The 18,872-nt window shown below is 39.4% G+C and overlaps 1 protein-coding gene across 1 annotated transcript in view; it reads right to left on the bottom strand.

Moving 5' to 3' along the window:
- The window catches only part of MBOAT2 (membrane bound glycerophospholipid O-acyltransferase 2), a gene marked incomplete at both ends in the record, with an annotated part of 93,937 nt that overhangs the window by 30,273 nt on the left and 44,792 nt on the right, over window positions 1-18,872 (bottom strand). Inside the window, one exon of the mRNA XM_080342550.1 lies at window positions 2,842-2,937. Coding sequence (XP_080198676.1) covers window positions 2,842-2,937 — 96 coding nt within the window. The remainder of the gene's footprint in view (window positions 1-2,841; window positions 2,938-18,872) is intronic.

Below are 18,872 nucleotides of genomic sequence, written 5' to 3'. Positions count from 1 at the left end.
ATTAAAAACAAAACAAAACAAAACCACACACCCAACATTCTGTAGGATGGGCATATAGTTTTGTTCAAGTCTTTTGACTGCACTTGGCCTTTTTAACATATTTAAGTTGGCACAGAAAAAGAAATCCAGGAGCCATCGAGCCCTCTTTCACTGACAGGGCTTTCAGTATTTTGCCAGATGGCTCAGTCTATCAAACTTTTTTTTTTTTAAGTTGTGGTTATTTCAATAAGCACAATATTTCCAGTCCTCTAAATGCAATCAGGGAAAAAGTTATTTCTACTGTACTATCAAGTGCCACAAAATACTGATATCAAAACTAGAGCGACAGGCAAGGATCAGCAAGGAAGAAAACTAAACAAGAACAGACAGTGTGGAAAATCCCTTGTATCTCTTTCTAGCGCTTAGGCTGCTGGCAGAAATCCCCAATTGATTCTGAACATAATGGGGTTTTCCTTCTGTAAGTGGACGTGTGGCAGCATGGATCCCGCCTGGTGGAAGGATGGAGCTCAGTCAGGCCTCATATTAATTCTAGCTCATACGTCTCTTGTTATCAGAGCAGACCCTGGTATTTTTTTTATTTCTGAAGTGGCTATTACAGTATCTCCAGAGATTTGGCTGAGGAGCAACAATCTAGAGACTAAAAGAGGAAGAATCCTTCCTGGAACAGTGAAGCTGTGAACCAGGGTTTCAACGCTCCCTTTTAGGTGCTGGCAGAAGGGCAAAGGAGGGCTGGCTGGCTGGCTGGCTCCCTGGCATCTGGGATCCATCAGGTACTGAAGCCAGGGCCACACAGCTCTGCACAACCAATGGCACCTCCAGCGTGAGGTCTCCTCAGCTGTCTCCACTGGCAGTGCATTGATACCTTCCTTCAGACTTTTGGCAGATTCTCTGGGCTTGGACACTTCAGATGGGCATGGCATGCTAGGAGAAATATCTACATCAACAGACATTCAAAGTCCCTTTGGAGCTAGCCACTACATGAATTCATCTCTGGAAGAGCTTGCTGGTACTGGAGTTCAACAGCTCCTTAGGCAACTCTCATTATTTTCTTGAGCTTACCCTCTTCCCTTGGAACTAGAGAAAACTGACATGAAATAGTCCCCTTTGGTTCATTTTCCTTCTCCTCCTGTTTTGGAAGCAGCCTCTGTCTCAGGCTTCAGGGGAGCAGGTGCAGTATATGCCAGAGATTTAATGGGAAAGACACACATCAAGCTCTCAAACCAGTGCATGAAAGGATGGTTTCAATCAAGCAGCTCAAACATAAGTTGGATCCAGGCTTCAGACCAATTCTATCCAGAGCACTGATCTCATGAATCTTTGGCTGTGTTTATACCTAGCAGAAATCTCTGAGCTAGCACCAAACCAACAGAGGCACAGAGACAGCTGCTCTCTGAAAGCAGCACAGTCGCATGTGAGCAATGCTGGGCTCAAGCTCTATTAATAGTTTGAAAGCAGCAACAAACAAGCACAATTATACTGTTTCCAGAGCCAGCTCAGGGTTTTGATCACTGCCAAGGTTGTACACTTTGGCCCTACAGTCAACTGGAAGGGACAGCATTTGGATTACAGTTCCACTTGTAATGGTGAAATTTAATTCAACATCAGTAAACCTAGTTTTAAAGTGCTATTATGAGCGTCTGTGCTGCAAGTTCTCATTATAGCCAGCGAAGAACAGGTCAATACAGTCAGGGGCATCTGGCAAGTGACCCAGTTCACATTAAGGTAGACACTTAGCGGTGGGTCAGCTGAAGTGCCTCCAGGCTCTATTGTCTACATCAGTCAGATCTCTGCTGACCACAACTGGAACTTGGACATCCAGCTTGAAGGCAGACACTTGGATGTAGGCATAAACATGGCAAGATGTTTCAGAAGGTAAGATCCAGCTAAAACTTAACCATGAAAGCTTTTGGAGTCAGCCTACAAGAGAAGTTCCTGGACTACATGCCTGTTACCGATGAAGACTGAAAAGCAACCAGGCTGACAAGCACAACTCTACTACACAACACAGGTAACACTGAACTACAAAGACCACTGCCATTCATAGTATTCCTAGAAAGAATTTAATGCATTTTTTAAGCAGACTAACAAAAACTCCCATCTCTTTTTTCCAAAATATGTATTCTCCTTTAGATCACCAAAAACACCATCAGTAACAAACTTATTTACAGGAAATGTTGTGTTTCACTTCTCCATGTCTGCAGTACAAAGAAGAATCACCAATGTGGTTTATTTTTACTTTGCCTATTCAATTTGGTTTTGCTCCTATACAGCTCAAGCCCAACATACATTTAAGTTCATTATGTAAAATAAGACCACATACAGACAAAACTGTCTATTTCCAAGGGCTGTGACTACACCATACAGGTGCCTTTCTCCTTCTGGAACATCTAACATAAAACAAACAAAAAAAACCCAACAAAACAAAAAAGGCAGATAAAAACTAAAGCCCATAAAACGTTCAGATTTTCCTCACAAAGAGTTATCAGACTGCGGTAGGCATGCAAGTACATCAGATACAACTCAAGTTTCATCATGTTGTCATGGATGCCAACAGAGATTTTAGGGAAAAAAGCAAAACAAAAAAAATCCCACAGCCACCAAATCCCTTATGCCCATCAGAGAAGAACAAGAGGCAGCAGATAACGCATTCATGGTTCTAACAGACAACAACCGTTCCCAAAATTCTCATTTTGCACAATTAAAATACAGATGCCAATACGCACACACATGTCCAGCTTTCTCTCAAAGTTAAAAGGTGGACACACTCAACATGGTAAAACACCAATAGCTGATACAGTATCACTCAGGAGGACAGGATAGAAAGATTATTTTTCTCCTTACCCAGAAAAATCAGCAGAATACTGTCCATAATCAAAGATATAGACTCTAGTAATTTGGCACACGGTGAGGTATCCCAAAGCAAAAACAAAGCAATACCTGGAAAGAAAATGGAAAAAAAGCTTTTCAATTAAAAACCATAAAAGGTAGTTTATTCCACGGAGAACTGTTTAAGTCGAGTTTAGTCTCTTATTTCTAGTGAATATTACATAATTGGAGTGTGTAATTATACCTCTTGGGTTTTTTAGTAATACTTATTCTAAACAAGCACATAGGGGTTTTTTTCTTTTTAAAGTGTGCAGTACTAACTTACAAATTCTATCGTCATCAGCCAAAATATATTTATTCACGTAAATAAAGTGCAGGATTCATCATTTTAAGCACCATTGTAAAAACTAGAAGTCCTATAAAGAGAAAATGAATCTGTTAAGCTTTTTTAAAAGTGCAAAGCTAATGTTTGCCTATACAAGTATAGAAATTTGACAAATTATAGATCAGACATCATTTCCATTGAATGTCTTTCTATACATTCAAAATTCAGCACCACACATCCCACTGATGCTGTTTTCAAAGGAACTGGAAAAGGCAATTAATTTTCAAATACACACATTAAAACATATCTGAGTTAAAAAGGAAGGGGGTGCCTTTATGCCTCCTCTTAAAGCTGATTCTCAGCACATGAAAGAAAAACACAGATAAGAACCATCTTATATTAAGTATTATAATTTTAATTCCACACGCCATTTTTTCAGGTCAGGGTTAGGATTCTTCTCTCCCCTTTTTAAGATGAACAGCACTATAGTAGTGAGAACTGATTTGCCAATACACCTCACAAAACCTGCCAGATACTCTTTGCAGCCAAAAGGATGGTGAATGCCAGCAGGAACTTAACTAATCCTTTAACACCTTATGCATTAACTTTACAGTCTTGAACATTTCCACATAACTCAGGAAACATTCATGGTAATGAAAACAAGCACTTGTTTAATGTTCACAAGGCTAATGTGCAATCCCTACAGTAGACCATATTATACATTCAGAATATCCACACACCAAATGGAAAACCATGACTAGGACTGGATTTAGGTTAAACAGTGAGGGACACCACAAGAAGAGTTTGGAACATGCTTTTCCCTTCTTCTACAAATAAATATTTTTTGGGAAAAAAAAAAAGTCAACATCATAAATTCTGACGTCTTAGAAATTATTCTTCAATCCGATAGCGATACTTATTTTTGCTGCACAGAACACTTGTAGTCTAACCTTTAATTAAGAATTGCGCTAGATATAAACCATTTAATATTTTGAAACATTCAAATTACAGTTTACCTTACGTATCAGTAGTTACATTAAACGACACTTGTTACTTTTTTACAAAAAAGGTTTTAGGGTGCCTGTTTTAGCAATAGTTTATTTTCTGGTTTTATGAATATTAATAAACCAGAAACAATATTATATTGGGTGGCTAATTGGTACAAAAACGAAAAATGTTTACAATAAGAACCCAGCAAAATTATACAATCGGTTCATAATTACACCAAATTATTTCAGCAAGAAAAAAAAATTAACACAATTAAGTAGTATGTAGTGGGACTGCGGGTATCAGGAGTATGATATAGTGTATAATTCTTTTCTTAAAGTTTGTAATCAAAATTTTGCCAAGCTGTTTTAAGCAAATCTACCCCGCCTCCATCAGCCAGGTTTCACATGGGTGAGGAGTGTGTGGGTTTAGTTTGCCCAGACTAAGTCCCACTTCTTCCAACGTGAAAAATTCATTATGATTTTCAGCTTTACCAGCCTCCTGATCTACATACGAAACAATCCCAGATTAAAAGTAACTTGTAGAGGTACCTACATACTGACCCATATATACCTCACTAAAAAGGCAAGAAAAATTAAAATACTCTAGTTTTAGGAGAACCTCATTTTATCCCCACTGGCAAGATCGCGTGTTTATTAACAACAGTCTATTCACTAGGTCTAGAATAAACAGAATTATAAAAGTGACACTAACTACACCTTTCATAACTTAAAACACTATCCATAGCAGCAATACATAATTTGTTAGGACAAGAAACACACTTAATATGTTAGTGAATTAGGTACATATCCTCAGATGGAAGAAAACAGACACCAGTTTCTACCTCATACGCTTTATGTTGTGAAATATTTATGCTGTTTTTAAATAAAACATTATGAAGCCTTCTTTTTTGCAAGCAGAGAAGCTATGCTGATAAGTACAGGTGAAGAAAAACTAATACATTTTCTAAAAGGAAAGCACTGAGATTTCAGGAACCCTTAGGTTCTTTTCTATATAGCCATTATGATACAGTCCTGCAGCATTATGGGAACATGCAACTGCAATTCCTCTCTAATTGAAGAAACAAGTCATTACTCTTGATATCTTTTAAAGGCTTTGCACTCAAGTTCAAGACACATCCAGTGATTTTATGTATTGTGTACCTTCCACATGCTGCACTCAAGTTTGGGTTTCCCCATGAGCACTTGCCCAGTTACTCTCCATGCATTCAAGTGTTTAATGAAAATCGCATTCCTCTTTAAGATAAATTTAAGTGATAGTCAATGTTACCCCAGTTTTACATATATGAGGATATTGAGAAATAAAGAGATTATGTGGGTCTGAATACCAAACTGGTGAGATGCAAGGTCAATTAATTCTTGGGTGAACTTTTTTAAAGTTGACAGAAAGGCCATCACCAGTACATTTCAGTCACACACACACAAGAGTTCTGTATTTCTACAGTCCTAACCATGGGTGTTCCATGAAAGGTGAAAGATTATTTTTGTAGCTAACACAAGTAGTTTAAGCCACACTGTAGTGTTTATCACTTAGGAACAGGGATTGAGGTAGCAATGCTGCCTGACTATGGAACAATGGAGTGTGTAGGGCAGTACAAAGGTTACTTCTTCACGTTCCTGTGGCTTAAACACCTTCCAACTTCTACAGCAAGTTAACTTTCTATGATGAAATAACTGGCTTGGTAGATGAGGGGAAAGCAGTGGGTATTGTCTACCTGAACTTCAGAAAAGCTTTTGATGCTGTCTGTCTCCCATAGGATCTTCACAGACAAGCTGATGACATATGGGCTGGATGAGCAGTCAAGTAGATTGAAAACAGACTGAAGGGCCAGGTCCAGATGGTGATCGGTGGCACAAAGTTGAGCTGGAGGCCAGCAACAGCTGTTACTAACTTTATAAAAGTACACTTACTGCATTTTTCCTACCCTCTTCAAAGGCTCATTCACCAAAACCACCCCTTAAGTCAGAAAATTAAGGAAGGTTTTGCAGAGCTCAACCACATCAAGTTGTAGCCAACTACAACAAAATTAATTACAGGCTGTACATAAATGCCACAGTTTTACCCAAGGCTAAATTTTCTCCTTCAGCAGTAAAGTAATTGGTCTTAAAAGTGAACATTACTCTATACCTGCTACTCTATACAAAGAGATTCATTCAGAATATATTTAAGACTAATTCACATGACCTTTGTTAAAATGACCTTACTGTATCTATCAACAGATGCAACACATGCAACATGTCTGGGAGACACTGCTGTAATGAAGTAACAGAAAGCAGAACAGATTGTCTGATACGTCTAAATTTTGCTTTAAAATTTAATTTAAAAAAATAAGCAAACAACACTGAGTAATCCACAGTATAGGAAGGGTTTTCTTGTACAAGTCTGCCATATTAGGTTTTAATTCCTTACTATTTTGAACTTCTCATAGCACTAAAATATATTCTATCCATAAAGTTCTATCATTCCTTTAAAAAGAAATATATCAAGTAAACTAATCAAAGAGTATAGTCTAAGTATATTCTAACATATTATACATAAAATATGACTTGTAACATACTATACACATTATAAAAATAAAACAGAAACACTAAGTAAGTAGCCTCTCCAAGTAGTGCTCTACAGAAGCTGCTCATCAGAAAGCTTCTATTCCATTTTTAAAAATAAATTTTAAAAGGGGGAAAATAATCTCTTGTTAGTAAAGAAAATACATTGCCCTATATCATTATGCCTTGTCCAGTCATTTTTGTCAAGTAACATTAATGAATATAAACATTAGGGTTTTTTACCTGCATATATATAAGGACAAAATGCTTCCTTATATCTGTATTTATACATAAACAGATGAACATAACACATGTACAGATATACAGGCTTCAGTTCTTCCACATTACATGAACTTTATTTTGGTTTGCAAACATCTCAATGGAATTCAATTTACAAACTACCTCCAAATGCTCTCCCAGACTCAAACCATCAACACTTTAAAGTCCTGGATTCAGATACGGCGTCCACACATTTAATAACCCTCTGCATACTAATCCTCTATCAACTTTTTGCTCCACAGCACTCCCACATCTTTACCACCCTCTTTTGCTCCAAATACACTTGAGAAAGAGCTGTTAATTTCCACATTTTCCATATAACTACATACAAATTTGATAGCATACAATGTGACGGACAAGCCAGGCTGCACATACATGAGCTGACTATATCTGCATAACTGGGGTGGGAGTTGTATTTTTGTTTGATTTTACACTTTTGTGGGACTTAGTGTCTTAGATATAAAATATTTGGTCAAGTACCTACGATACCTATCTCTCTCTTCACACAAAATGCAGCAAAAATAGAGCCATGACCTTGACAAAGACATGCTTTGTGAGATGTCATAACAGCTTCTGTTATTTTAGGCTCTTCCCATGCAGCGGAAGGACAACAGCACAGTGTGCTTTTGCTGGAAGAAAGTTAAACAAACCCATCGACACAGGGCACTTTTTCACACATACTATGGATTTAGCCTTGAAATAAAGGTTTCACATTCAGTCAAGATCCACTCCTTTCATTATGTTATGAAATATTGTTTGCAAAACTTCAATGGAAAAATTATATGTCAAGCAAAAAGGTCCAAAGTACCAAAGCTAAACATCTATCTAATTTTGTAATCATCAAGTACAAGCCAATAAAAATACTGAGTAGAATTAGTTTAGTTTTGACTGTCCTAAGAGCCACAAGATAAGATAGCCTGCCACAACCTGCTGTTACACCAAAAAGAAATTCCTGTTTTCTCAATCTCTGTTCAGACTATGGACGCACTATTGACATACATCACTGGTATTTCTCAGAACATGGACCAGTTTTCTGACATAACCAGTAACAGACTCAGAGTGTGTGGCCTTAACCAAGTCCCGATCCTCTCTGTATTTCAAGAAAGCACTCTTTAAAATGTATGCAATATTAATCCCTTTGAGCCAGTTGGAAGTCTTCTAATCCATGCACTAGACTGTCCCTCCTAGTTACTCCAAGCAGAGATTCAAAGTGCACTGGAAAAAAAAATATATATAAAAGACAAAACCAGATTGACTATGAGCTCATTTCCAGAGAAGGAAGCATTCAAACCATCATGCTTCGGTAGCAAGCAATTTGGCTATCCCATCCCATCCCTCTTCAACCCTCAATAGAAGATTTTTGGATCTGATCACAGAATCATAGAATAGTTTGGGTTGGAAGTGACTTCCAAAGCTCATCTAATCCACCCTCATGCAATAAGCAGGGACATCTTCGACCAGATCAGGTTGCTCAGAGCCCCATCTAACCTGGTCTTGAATGTTTCCAGGGATGGGGCACCTACCATCTCACTGGGCAACTTGTTTTACCACCCTCATTGCAAAAAATACCTTGCTCATGCCTAGCCTGCATCTCCCCTCTTTAGTTTAAAACCATTACCCCTTGTTCTGTCTTAAGTTATTTCAAAGCAAATTTAACAAATGGGCAGAGTTCTCCAACATTCAGATGCCATGACAGTCCTACACAACATACGGCACAATGGCTGCATCTGGCCTCCAGCATCAGTCGCCTGGCCTGCCTGCCCTACAGCACAGAGCTCATGGAGCTGCTCAGAGGTGCTGGCCATGGGTCAGACCCACACCTCCAGACCCACTAGTGTCCGTGTTGGGTTTTGCTCAGCCCAAACAAACACTATCCAGGCCCAGAGGCTTCCTGCATATAACCAGACACACAGCGCCATGGGACAAGAGGCTTCCTTAGCTCAGCTGCACCCAGAACCCTTTGCAATGGGTTTGCTGGTTTTGTTTACTACAGATTCACTACAGATATTATTATGTGCCTCATGTATTTTAATGTCTTACTACATAGCAGCAACATAATGGCTTGATAAGTCAATACTGAACAAGCTAAATTAAAAGATCATTCCATGTATAGCTCCAGGCCACAGCCGAAACACAACGTTAAGGTATGACAAATACAACACAGATATTCTTGTCAAAATGCATACTAAAAACCTGGTATTTTCCACACGCTCTCTGAGTTTATATTCTCTTGCTTTCTGACCTCTCACCTCACTCCCTCCAAATCTAGAACGTCTCAAGTACAAGGACATCAGCTTCAGGCTCTTGTACAAAGGAGACACGTCATCTACAAGTGAAGGGGAGGCAGGGGGGAAGGAGTTTTCATTTCTTCCCTGGGATGGCAAAAACAAGTTCTGTGCTTCATCCTTCCTGTAAGTCTTGAAACGAACATGGAACCAGGAAGGCTGGGAATAGAAGAATTGATTTTATCCCTTATCAGACTCAAAGCTGAGAGGTGAAGTTGACCCAGTCCAAAATCAATGTTAAACTGAGATGAGACATGAGAGGTCACCTAATTTCTCTCTCACCTGAAAAACCACAGTGTGTCATATCAACTCCTATTTCTGCAATCGCTTGATAGTATAACAGTAAACAAGCCAGATAAGAGCACTAGATCTGACGTTTATCTTCTAAAACATTGACGATAGTACGTAGGACTAAAAAAACACACAAAGACGAAAGCCTAACAGCTTCACAACACAAAATATGTAAAGATAGAACCCCTTTATGCTAAAATCTACCTTACAAAGCCCAGATGAAGGTAATTCTTGACACGTCTTCTGACAAACAAGAGTACTCATAGCTCAGAAATAAAATTCCTGCAAGCTTCCACAAACATTTCTACGCTGGCGCTGTGAATTTTCATCTGTTCACCCACTTTTATACAGATTTTTCTATATAAGATTTGCCTGGCTGTAGGATGTTTCAGCATCACAGCATGCAAGTCATTTTATCCTTTATATTTCGCACATGTGATACAGAAGTAATCTTCTTTCAAACATCAGAAACATGCCCAGTATCTTTACTTTTGCAAATAGGCAGAAGCCCATAAAGAACATGTCTAAAAAGTGGTCTCCTTTTAGGAGCTAGGCAGCATCACAACTTCTGTAGAATATTTTCAAGGAAATAAAGATGTTACTACAGAACATTGACAATAATAGGACTATTGAAAGTACTATTTTGAAGTACAGCCCTACTGGTCAGAATGGTTTAGCAACTGTAAACTGTAACTGCTATACACAAAATATTCTGCAAAACTAAATCAATTTTTTTCCATGGACCATAAAGCTTCATACAAGAACTCACAGCCAGTAAAACAGAATGTGTTCTCTGCTGACAAAACCACAGTGAGGTCAATCATTAAACCCATTATGGCCATAAACTTGGTACTTGGCAAGTATCATCTTGGATAAAGAGCGAACTGTTATTGTCACTCACCTGCTCATCATCCCGTGCTCGCTGCACAGCCTCCTCGTACCCTGCGCACACCCCCATGTGCCACAGCTGTTGCTTCTTCCCAGCTGCAGAGCAGAACACGTTACCAGCTGTCCCAGCCCCCCAAGCTCTTCTGCGACCCTCACATTTTTGCCTGGAGACACAACACCTGAGGCAGAGAAACAGCAAGGCTGCAATGCCGCCGGGAGAGGGGGAGCTCAGCTCCGTCACGAGGTGGTGCCAGCTGGAAGTTGTGCTGAGCCAGCCAGGAGACGGCTTCTGCATTAGTTCGGGATGGCAGCAGCTGGGAAACATACGGGATGTGATGTGCTGAGAAGGTGGTTGTGCAGCCAGAATCAGCACACGGGGCAGCTAGCAGATTAATAAACAACTCAAATCCCTGCAAGGTGGAGTATGCAAAGTGAAAGGCCACAGGAATCAATTTTTTTTGCAGGAACAGAATATTTGAATGATTCCAGTATCAAGGCAAGCCAGGAGTTTGTGTTAACAACCTAACACAGCTGCATTTCCTTTTAAACCATTTCTCAAAACAAAATGCTCTCTTTTACAGAGGTATTTACCAGAGGGGATGATAGTATTCTATTTCCCACCCTATTTCTTGCTTCACCTTCAGAAAGGAATCAAACAGTTCTTTGATTCTTACTGGCCGCTGAATCAACTGCAGCTCTGTTCCTTCCTGAGCTATTCACGTTGTCTCGCAATCAAACACATCTCAAGCAGCACAACATTTGGAATAAAAGCTTTTCTGAAAAATCTGACTTACTTATCATATAGCTTAAGTGAAATGCCTGCTTTGCTTCAACAACTAGCACTCCTTAAACTTGGAAAGACGTATCCCTTCAGATCACTTGTTGAACTTCTGTCCAATTTCCTCTCTCACATCCCCCCCACAATTTACACAACAATTTCATATTTCTATATCCTTTGAACAATTCATGGAAATGTATGTAACATTCTCATGATGCATCAGCTTCACCACTGTCACAGTATCTGTCATATGCTCCTGTAGAATCACATGTAGATCTAAGTCAGCTGCCTCCTGCTCCCAGCCTGGAGAAAACCTGTTGGCAGCTGAATTTTCTCTGTTCCATGGTGAGGTGAAGCCTGACACAGGTTACTCCTGAATACAGGATGGCAACTACTATTCTCATGCAGATTTATTTTCTTCCTCATGACAGAAACGCTATTGACTATTTCGAGGGGTGAATTTGAGATACTCCACAAAAAGTGCGATAGAAATGGCATGGCAAGAAACCAACCCTCAGCAAAGCGAGCTCTGTGCATAATGGTTATTTATGGCAGCTAGCAGCCCTCCTGCAGCCTCACAGGGAAATACTCCAGCTTGGTGGCTGGGAAGAATCGGTACCTGCAGATTGTTGCATGCAAGTACACAAGGAACTCATTATGAAAAAAGCCTTGCATTTATTTTTGGAACATTTTTCTTCCAGTTAACAATGGGGAACTGAAAGAAGAAAAATACCTACTCATTGACAGTTCAAGTCATGGCACAGTCGCTCATGGAACTGTCAAATGTTAACCTCAAGCAAACAATAATTATTCAAAGCTACATTTAAGAGCTCTAAGTTAGGAAGTAACTGTATTCTCGGAGTATTACGTATATATTACACACATATTTATAACTACATAAACTACACCTTTTTCTAGTTTCGATTTACTTGGATACTGTCTTGATCCTATCTCCACATATATTTGAGCTTAGCTGCAATTTCAGCCTACACTAGCAGCCAAATTGCTTGCACTCTGCTTTCTATTATAATATTTTATATATATATATAAAATATTCTAATATTATTATTATATTATCCTTGCTCTTGGGTAAAGACTGCTTGTGTTCATGATCTTTTAATGCCTTTCAAAATTTTCCCTCTAAATGTCTAGATCAAACTATCTCACAATTAATTAAACAACCAACCCAAAACAAACACCCCAAAACAAAACCAAACACACAAAACCACATAATTGCTCCGTTTATTCCAGCTAAGAGAGTCATGTGACCTATCCCTAACAACATATTGTATAAACTCAACTAGCAGAAACTTTTGGGTAGATTTAATCACAATTTATGCTAGTGGAAGAGGTTACATTTCTGTATATATGCAGTTTTCATGTCAATGCTAAAAAGAATAAGGAATGCCAGGTTGTTCATCAATTATCCTTTGAGATATGAAATCTATACACCTATGTGTATACCTATATTAGTGCCATTTGCCTATCACTCTTCATCCATTACCTTCCTGAATTATTCTCTCATATATTCTAAAATCCACTGCAGATCTCAACTTTTAATTCATTAAACTTACGTAATTGAGAAAAATCACTTAAAAAATCTCAAGGAAATAAAGAATGCATCTCACTTCAGCAATTTCTTCCAGCATTCAAGAACTTTCCATACTCGCAGAGTATCTCTCATACGACTGGTTTATTCTGTTTTGTACAAGTATGGATATGACCAAACACAAAGAGCCATTCTTTGTGCGAGCTGAGACCAGTTATTTTTCTTGTCACAAACAGAGTGTCCAAGCAAATGAACTTCTTGCTCCCAAATCTTTTCTAACGCTGACTTATCGAGGAACAAAATCTTTCACTGCCAGCAGGACTGCCTGGAAGCTGCAAGGAACGTACAAGGAAAGTGCCTGCAATCATTTTGTCAGCTCAAAGCTTCCTTTGTGAAAATTTTCATTACTTAAATTCCTTTATCTACAGGTACCACAAAAGTCATATGTGAATTCTAAAGAGATATTTATGAATTTTTAAACCTGAACTACAAAAGAGACTGAGAAGAGAGCTTGTCTTGATTTGTATTTTTCATGACTGGTACTAGTATTAACTGGGAAATATGCTCAAATTTCTTTTTAATCATAATTCTAGCTATTATGCAGTGGAAAACTCTGTCTTTAGACTATCAAAAGCCAAATGTTATCAGCTAAAAATAAGTTTATTAAACTTAGAGCAACAATCAAAAAGGTAACTTACATGCAATAGTTTATACCTATTTGTTCCTAGCAAGAAATATTTAACATAATATAGAAGCAGATTATGATTATTACGCTTGCAAAGGTGCCACACTGTGCATTAGACACTTCACCACAGCACCACGCAGCCGCCAGCACGGACAGGCACAATGACCAAGGCAGACAACTGGGCTCCAGCAGCCTGGGAGACCCATCGCGCACTAATCCAACAGCTACAAGGGCCGACTTAAACCAAGATCCACAATGCAAGTTTTCCTATTTACATAGTTGTTCTCTAGGCATTCAAATTCCCATTGTATAAATCCACAGAATCTTGGCATTTAGGAGCTAAGTTTATGGAGCTATTTCAATCTCTCTGACTGCCCCACCTATAAAACACTAATAGAAACACTTAGCTAGTTCACAAGAGCATTCTATGAGTAAGTGCATTAATGATTCACTGAACTGCTTTATGGTCACTATTATGGGAACACCTAAACAGTAAACTTGTCTACTCTCCAAACAAGTTTTGTTAGAAAGTGTTGAACATACATATAAATTGTGTTCAAGTTAAGGAAAATCACTAATTTTCAGGCAGAAGAGAAGTTTAAATTTCATTCTAAGTCTATTAAACTCCACACTGTAACCCTTCAAGCCTAAAAATAGTGTGATTGTCAGTCAGCCAGAAATTCAGCATGCATCCAGAAGCTCCTACGCTGCACTTGCCAGGAATGTCAAGACTTTGAAAAATCACGTATAGTGTAACAGTCAAGACAAACTAATCTGTAACACAAGCACACAGTGCACACTCTGATTATTCATTACTGCGATGCCTGGCAGTGTCACTGCACTTAAGCTTCCTTCTGTGTTTTCATTACAAACCACATTTGAAGAAAAGTTTCAGGGAAATGTGCGTGCCCTGTTCTACACGTCTCTTAAAAAAAAAACAAAAAAACAAACAAAAAAAACCCAAAAAACCACAACCAAACAAAAACAAAACAAAACAAAAAACAAACAAAACAAAACAAACCAAAACCACACAGAACAAAAAAACCCCACAGTTTAGCATGTTTGGGGTTTATAACACTTCCTAGTGACTCAAGAATGTGATGGGAAGTAAACTGTATCTTTTAAGTAAACAGAATTTCATACTTGTTTGGCCACCAAAATCCATAGGTATCTAGTCACGTAGTCACAGACTAATGAGAACTCCTCCATGAGGGGTTTGAATCAGCTATATTCTATTCATGTGAAACAAAACACATTGTGTTTATATTCCTGGGTTTTTTTGCCTTAGTTATTTGATTATCAGTTATGTTTTCAAAATGTGAATAAATCCAATAAATCCATTGCTTGATATTCAGACCACCAGGTATCCCCTCCCTCCAGCCGGGGCTAAATTTAAATTACTGTTGAACACTATTTGAATTACTATTGAAGAGTCCCAGCTCTGCAACCGTTTATAATGCTCTTGCTCTACTAGTAATCACTCTCCTCCCACCTTTAGTTGTTGGAATAGTTAGAATCCTAGAATGTCCTGAGTTGGAAGGGACCCACAAGGATCATTGAGTCCAACTCCTGTTCCTGCACATGACAACCCCACAGTTCACACCATGTGTCTGAGAGTGTTGTCCAGTCTCTTCTTGAACACTGTCAGACTTGGGGCTGTGACACCTCCCTGGGGAACCTGTTCCAGTGCTCCAGCACCCTCTGGGTGAAGAACCTTTTCCTAATGTCCAACCTAAACCTCCCCTGGCACATATTTTTGACATTCCCTTGGGTTCTGTCACCGGTCACTAAAGACTGCCTGCCCCTCCTCCTGCCCTTGTGAGGAAGCTGTAGACTGTGATGAGGTCTCCCCTCAGTCTCCTCTTCTCCAGGCTGAACGAACCAAGTGACTTCAGCCACTCCTCATATGGCTTCCTCTCCAAACCCTTCACCAAATTTTGTAGCCCTCTTCTGGACACTCTTCAGTAGCTTTTTATCTTTTTTACCCTGTAACGCCCAGAACTGCACACAGTGCTGCAGGTGAGGCCGCACCAGTGCAGAGCAGAGCAGGGCAATCACCTCCCTGGCCCAGCTGGCAATGCTGTGCTGGATGGACACGGGTGGCTCTCTTGGCTGCCAGGGCACACTGTTGGCTCATGTTCAATTTGCCGTTGACCAGAGCCCTCAGATCCCTCTCTGCGGGGCAGCTCTCCAGCATCTCATCCCCCAGTCTTTACGTACAGCCAGGGTTGCCGTGCCCCAGGTGCAAAATCCGACACTTGCTCCTGTTGAACTTCATATGGTTGGTGATTGCCCATTTCTCTAATTTGTTCAGAACTCTCTGCAGGGCATCTCTACCCTCAAGGGTGTCAACAGCTCCTCCCAATTTTGTGTCATCGGCAAACGTACTAAGCAATCCCTCAAGTCCTGAGTTTAAGTCTTTGATAAAGACAGTGAAGAGCACTGGCCCTAAGATTTATCCCTGTGGAACCCCACTAGTGACTGGCCACCACCCCAACATAACCCATTTACTAGAACCTTTTGAGCCCGGCCCATCAGCCAATTGCTCCCCCACTGCATTGTATGTTTACCCAGCTGTACTCTGCACATCTTATGCAGGAGAATACTGGGAGAGACAGTATCAAAGGCTTTACTGAAATGCAAAAAGATCACATTGACAAGCTTCCCTTGGTTGACTAGGTGGGTAACCTTGTTGTAGCATTAAATTAAGTTGGTCAGGCAAGTTGAAAAAGCATTCTGTGAAAACAGTATTAGTCTGAAAACATACTCTGTTGAGGCCTTTTTGTTACTTAGAAGAGAAAATTTAAATGGTGTTAGTTTGAAAAAATGTCAAGACGGAATAATTTTCAAACTTCTGCTAGGTGTTAGAGACAAATACTGTTTGCTGTAACGCCACTTCACATGGAGCCTTATGCCAGCACACACATTCAAAGGAGAAAGAGGCAAGATGAAGAAGAAAGTTGGTGGCAGTCTTGTGAGAAGAGCACAGACTTAAAAACAAGCAAACAGATTGTAAGATTCATATTTTGTTTTGGTGAGTTCAGCTGAATGCCAGAAACTTGTCATACTCCATCTCTGGAGATGCAAAGATAACAAGGGAAGTGTAGAGAGAAAAGGGATGGAGAAAAGAGAATCAACAGAAGTCATCATGACAAAAAGCACTGTGCTTCAGGCAGCATCAGCTGTAAACTACACCTATGAGAGGGAGCTGCAGGCTTGTCACAATTCATAGTGAATTAATTACTTACTAGCTAAAGACAATAGTTTTAAACTTTTCAGTTGTTTGTTCACTGAAGGATTTTCAGTCTATGTGAAGGCCCTACCATGCCTTCCTGAAGGCTCTATATGAAGGTTCTACCATGCCAATCATGGTAGATATTTCTATTATAACTGAAAGCAGCATGTATGTTAGCCTTCAGCAATTAATAAATTTAAACTGGTGACACAGACCAAAAGAAAAAAAAAAAAATCAACAGTATTCCCTTAATAATTTGTTCCTGTGCCAGAGAATGCACTTCTAGGAGACCATGAATGTATTAGCACACCTCTAGCCTAGACTCATTATTGCCACTAGATACAGACATGCTGCATCCCTGCAATGACTCAATTTATTTCTCTAATTACTTCAACAGTGAAGCGATAAAGCCTGTCAATGTAATCACATAGAAAAAAAAAGTACAAACGCATGTCTCTTACAAAATCTATGACTGCAAGAATAAAGGGACAAAGATTTTAATCCAAAGGAGTGGTTATCCATCACTGTCCAAATCATACTGGACCCCTGCAAAAATCATGAGACCAGATTTGCAAGGCAGAGAGGGAAACCTCAGGCTATCAGAACTGCTGTTAAGAAGCCCAGAGCTTTCTACTTTTTATTAGCCTAAGGTATGTTTTACAAAGTGCTAATAAAATACATTATCTGTAGTGAATTTTAATTCAATGTGGACGATGAAGTGTAGGGTAGGTTTTTGTTCTCAAGGTCCACTTTGATCTTTTTTTTTTAGATCTACTTGTAGCGGATTCTGAGCTTGAAGGTGACCAGCATAGAATGGTGATGGTTCTCCAGACCCAACAGGGTAAATCCTGAGTCACCTCATCTGACCCCATCACTGCCCCTGCTTTGAGCAGGAGGCTGGATCAGACACCTCGTGAGGTCCTTTCCCTCTGAAACCTCTCATTCTAGGAATTTATTCAGTTTATTTAACTGTTAATTTTCTAAGATAAAATGTGATAAAGAAAACGCACAACTTTTTTCTACCGAAGTTTGCCATCAAATAATACATAGCTGCATTCCAAGCATAAAATAGTAGCATCTAACAGCTTTTTGTCCCCAAACAAGTTAATTTTCCTGAAATAATCAAAATCCTTCCTAGCCCTTGTGAGAGAAGAGCATTGCCTAGGAAGGGTACCACAGGACTCAGGGTGAGGCAGACCTTACTGGGAGAAGTTACACTGCAGCGATGGATACTGGAGCACAACTGAGACGTTGCCACAGGGGATAAATGCAACAATGATACTTTTTCACGGTTTCATCTGTGCATCTACACAATACATCATCATATAGTAAGGTATAAAATACTGCTGTGTTTATGGAATTGTACTGAAAGCATTGAGCTTTAAAATCCCAATATTTTAATGTAAGAGTAGACACATGTACCTCCTATACAAACTTATAAATTCCTAAATGTGAATTTAAATAGAAGATTCTGTTGCACTGTAAGTATCATAGTTAAATCTCAGGTTTCTCTTACTGCTCTACCTACAAGAGTATTTACTTCCAAATACACATTAAGCTGTAGAAGCCTGTAACGATGACAGCAAATGTGTCATCTCAACTTTTAGTATAGGTGGCAGAGATCGTAGAAAAACGCACATTTTTATTAAAGATGCCAAGCATTTGTAAAGATACTTTAAAAGAAATAACTGGGGAAATGACAGGGGAGCATTTGAGAGGAAGAGAGTAAAAAAGAAAGATTGTTTATTTTAACAGCCATAAGCTCCACCAGTCACTACAATTTGCTCAGGGAGAGCATTAAAAAAATCTCCACACTTGCATGCCCCAAACCGGTTAGTCAAAGACGGGCAGTAGTTGTGCAAAGCACCCAGAGATAGCCACAGGTTTAAAATTACACCTGGGTCTCCCTGCCTCCTTACAGAAGTCTTTCTAGAAGGCTTTTTAACAAGGGAGAGGCACACCACGCAACAAAACAAAAGACACATATGCATTACTAGAACAAGAACTAGAAGCTTACACTTTAAACAGAAAAACCTGAGAGCAAGTAGGGCAGACAGGACAAAAAGCTCATCCCTCCCTCTGTTCATTGTGTCCTTGGCACACAGGACTGCACTTCCAGCCAACTGTACTATTTCTGAACAGTGGCGGATTCTGCTCAGTTACTCCAGTCCCTTGGAAGC

This window comes from Nesoenas mayeri, assembly GCF_963082525.1.
Source record: "Nesoenas mayeri genome assembly, chromosome: 3".
In the NCBI taxonomy this organism is placed as follows: domain Eukaryota; kingdom Metazoa; phylum Chordata; class Aves; order Columbiformes; family Columbidae; genus Nesoenas; species Nesoenas mayeri.
Note: the sequence above shows the minus strand (reverse complement) of the source record. Positions and strands in the feature narration are given on the sequence as shown.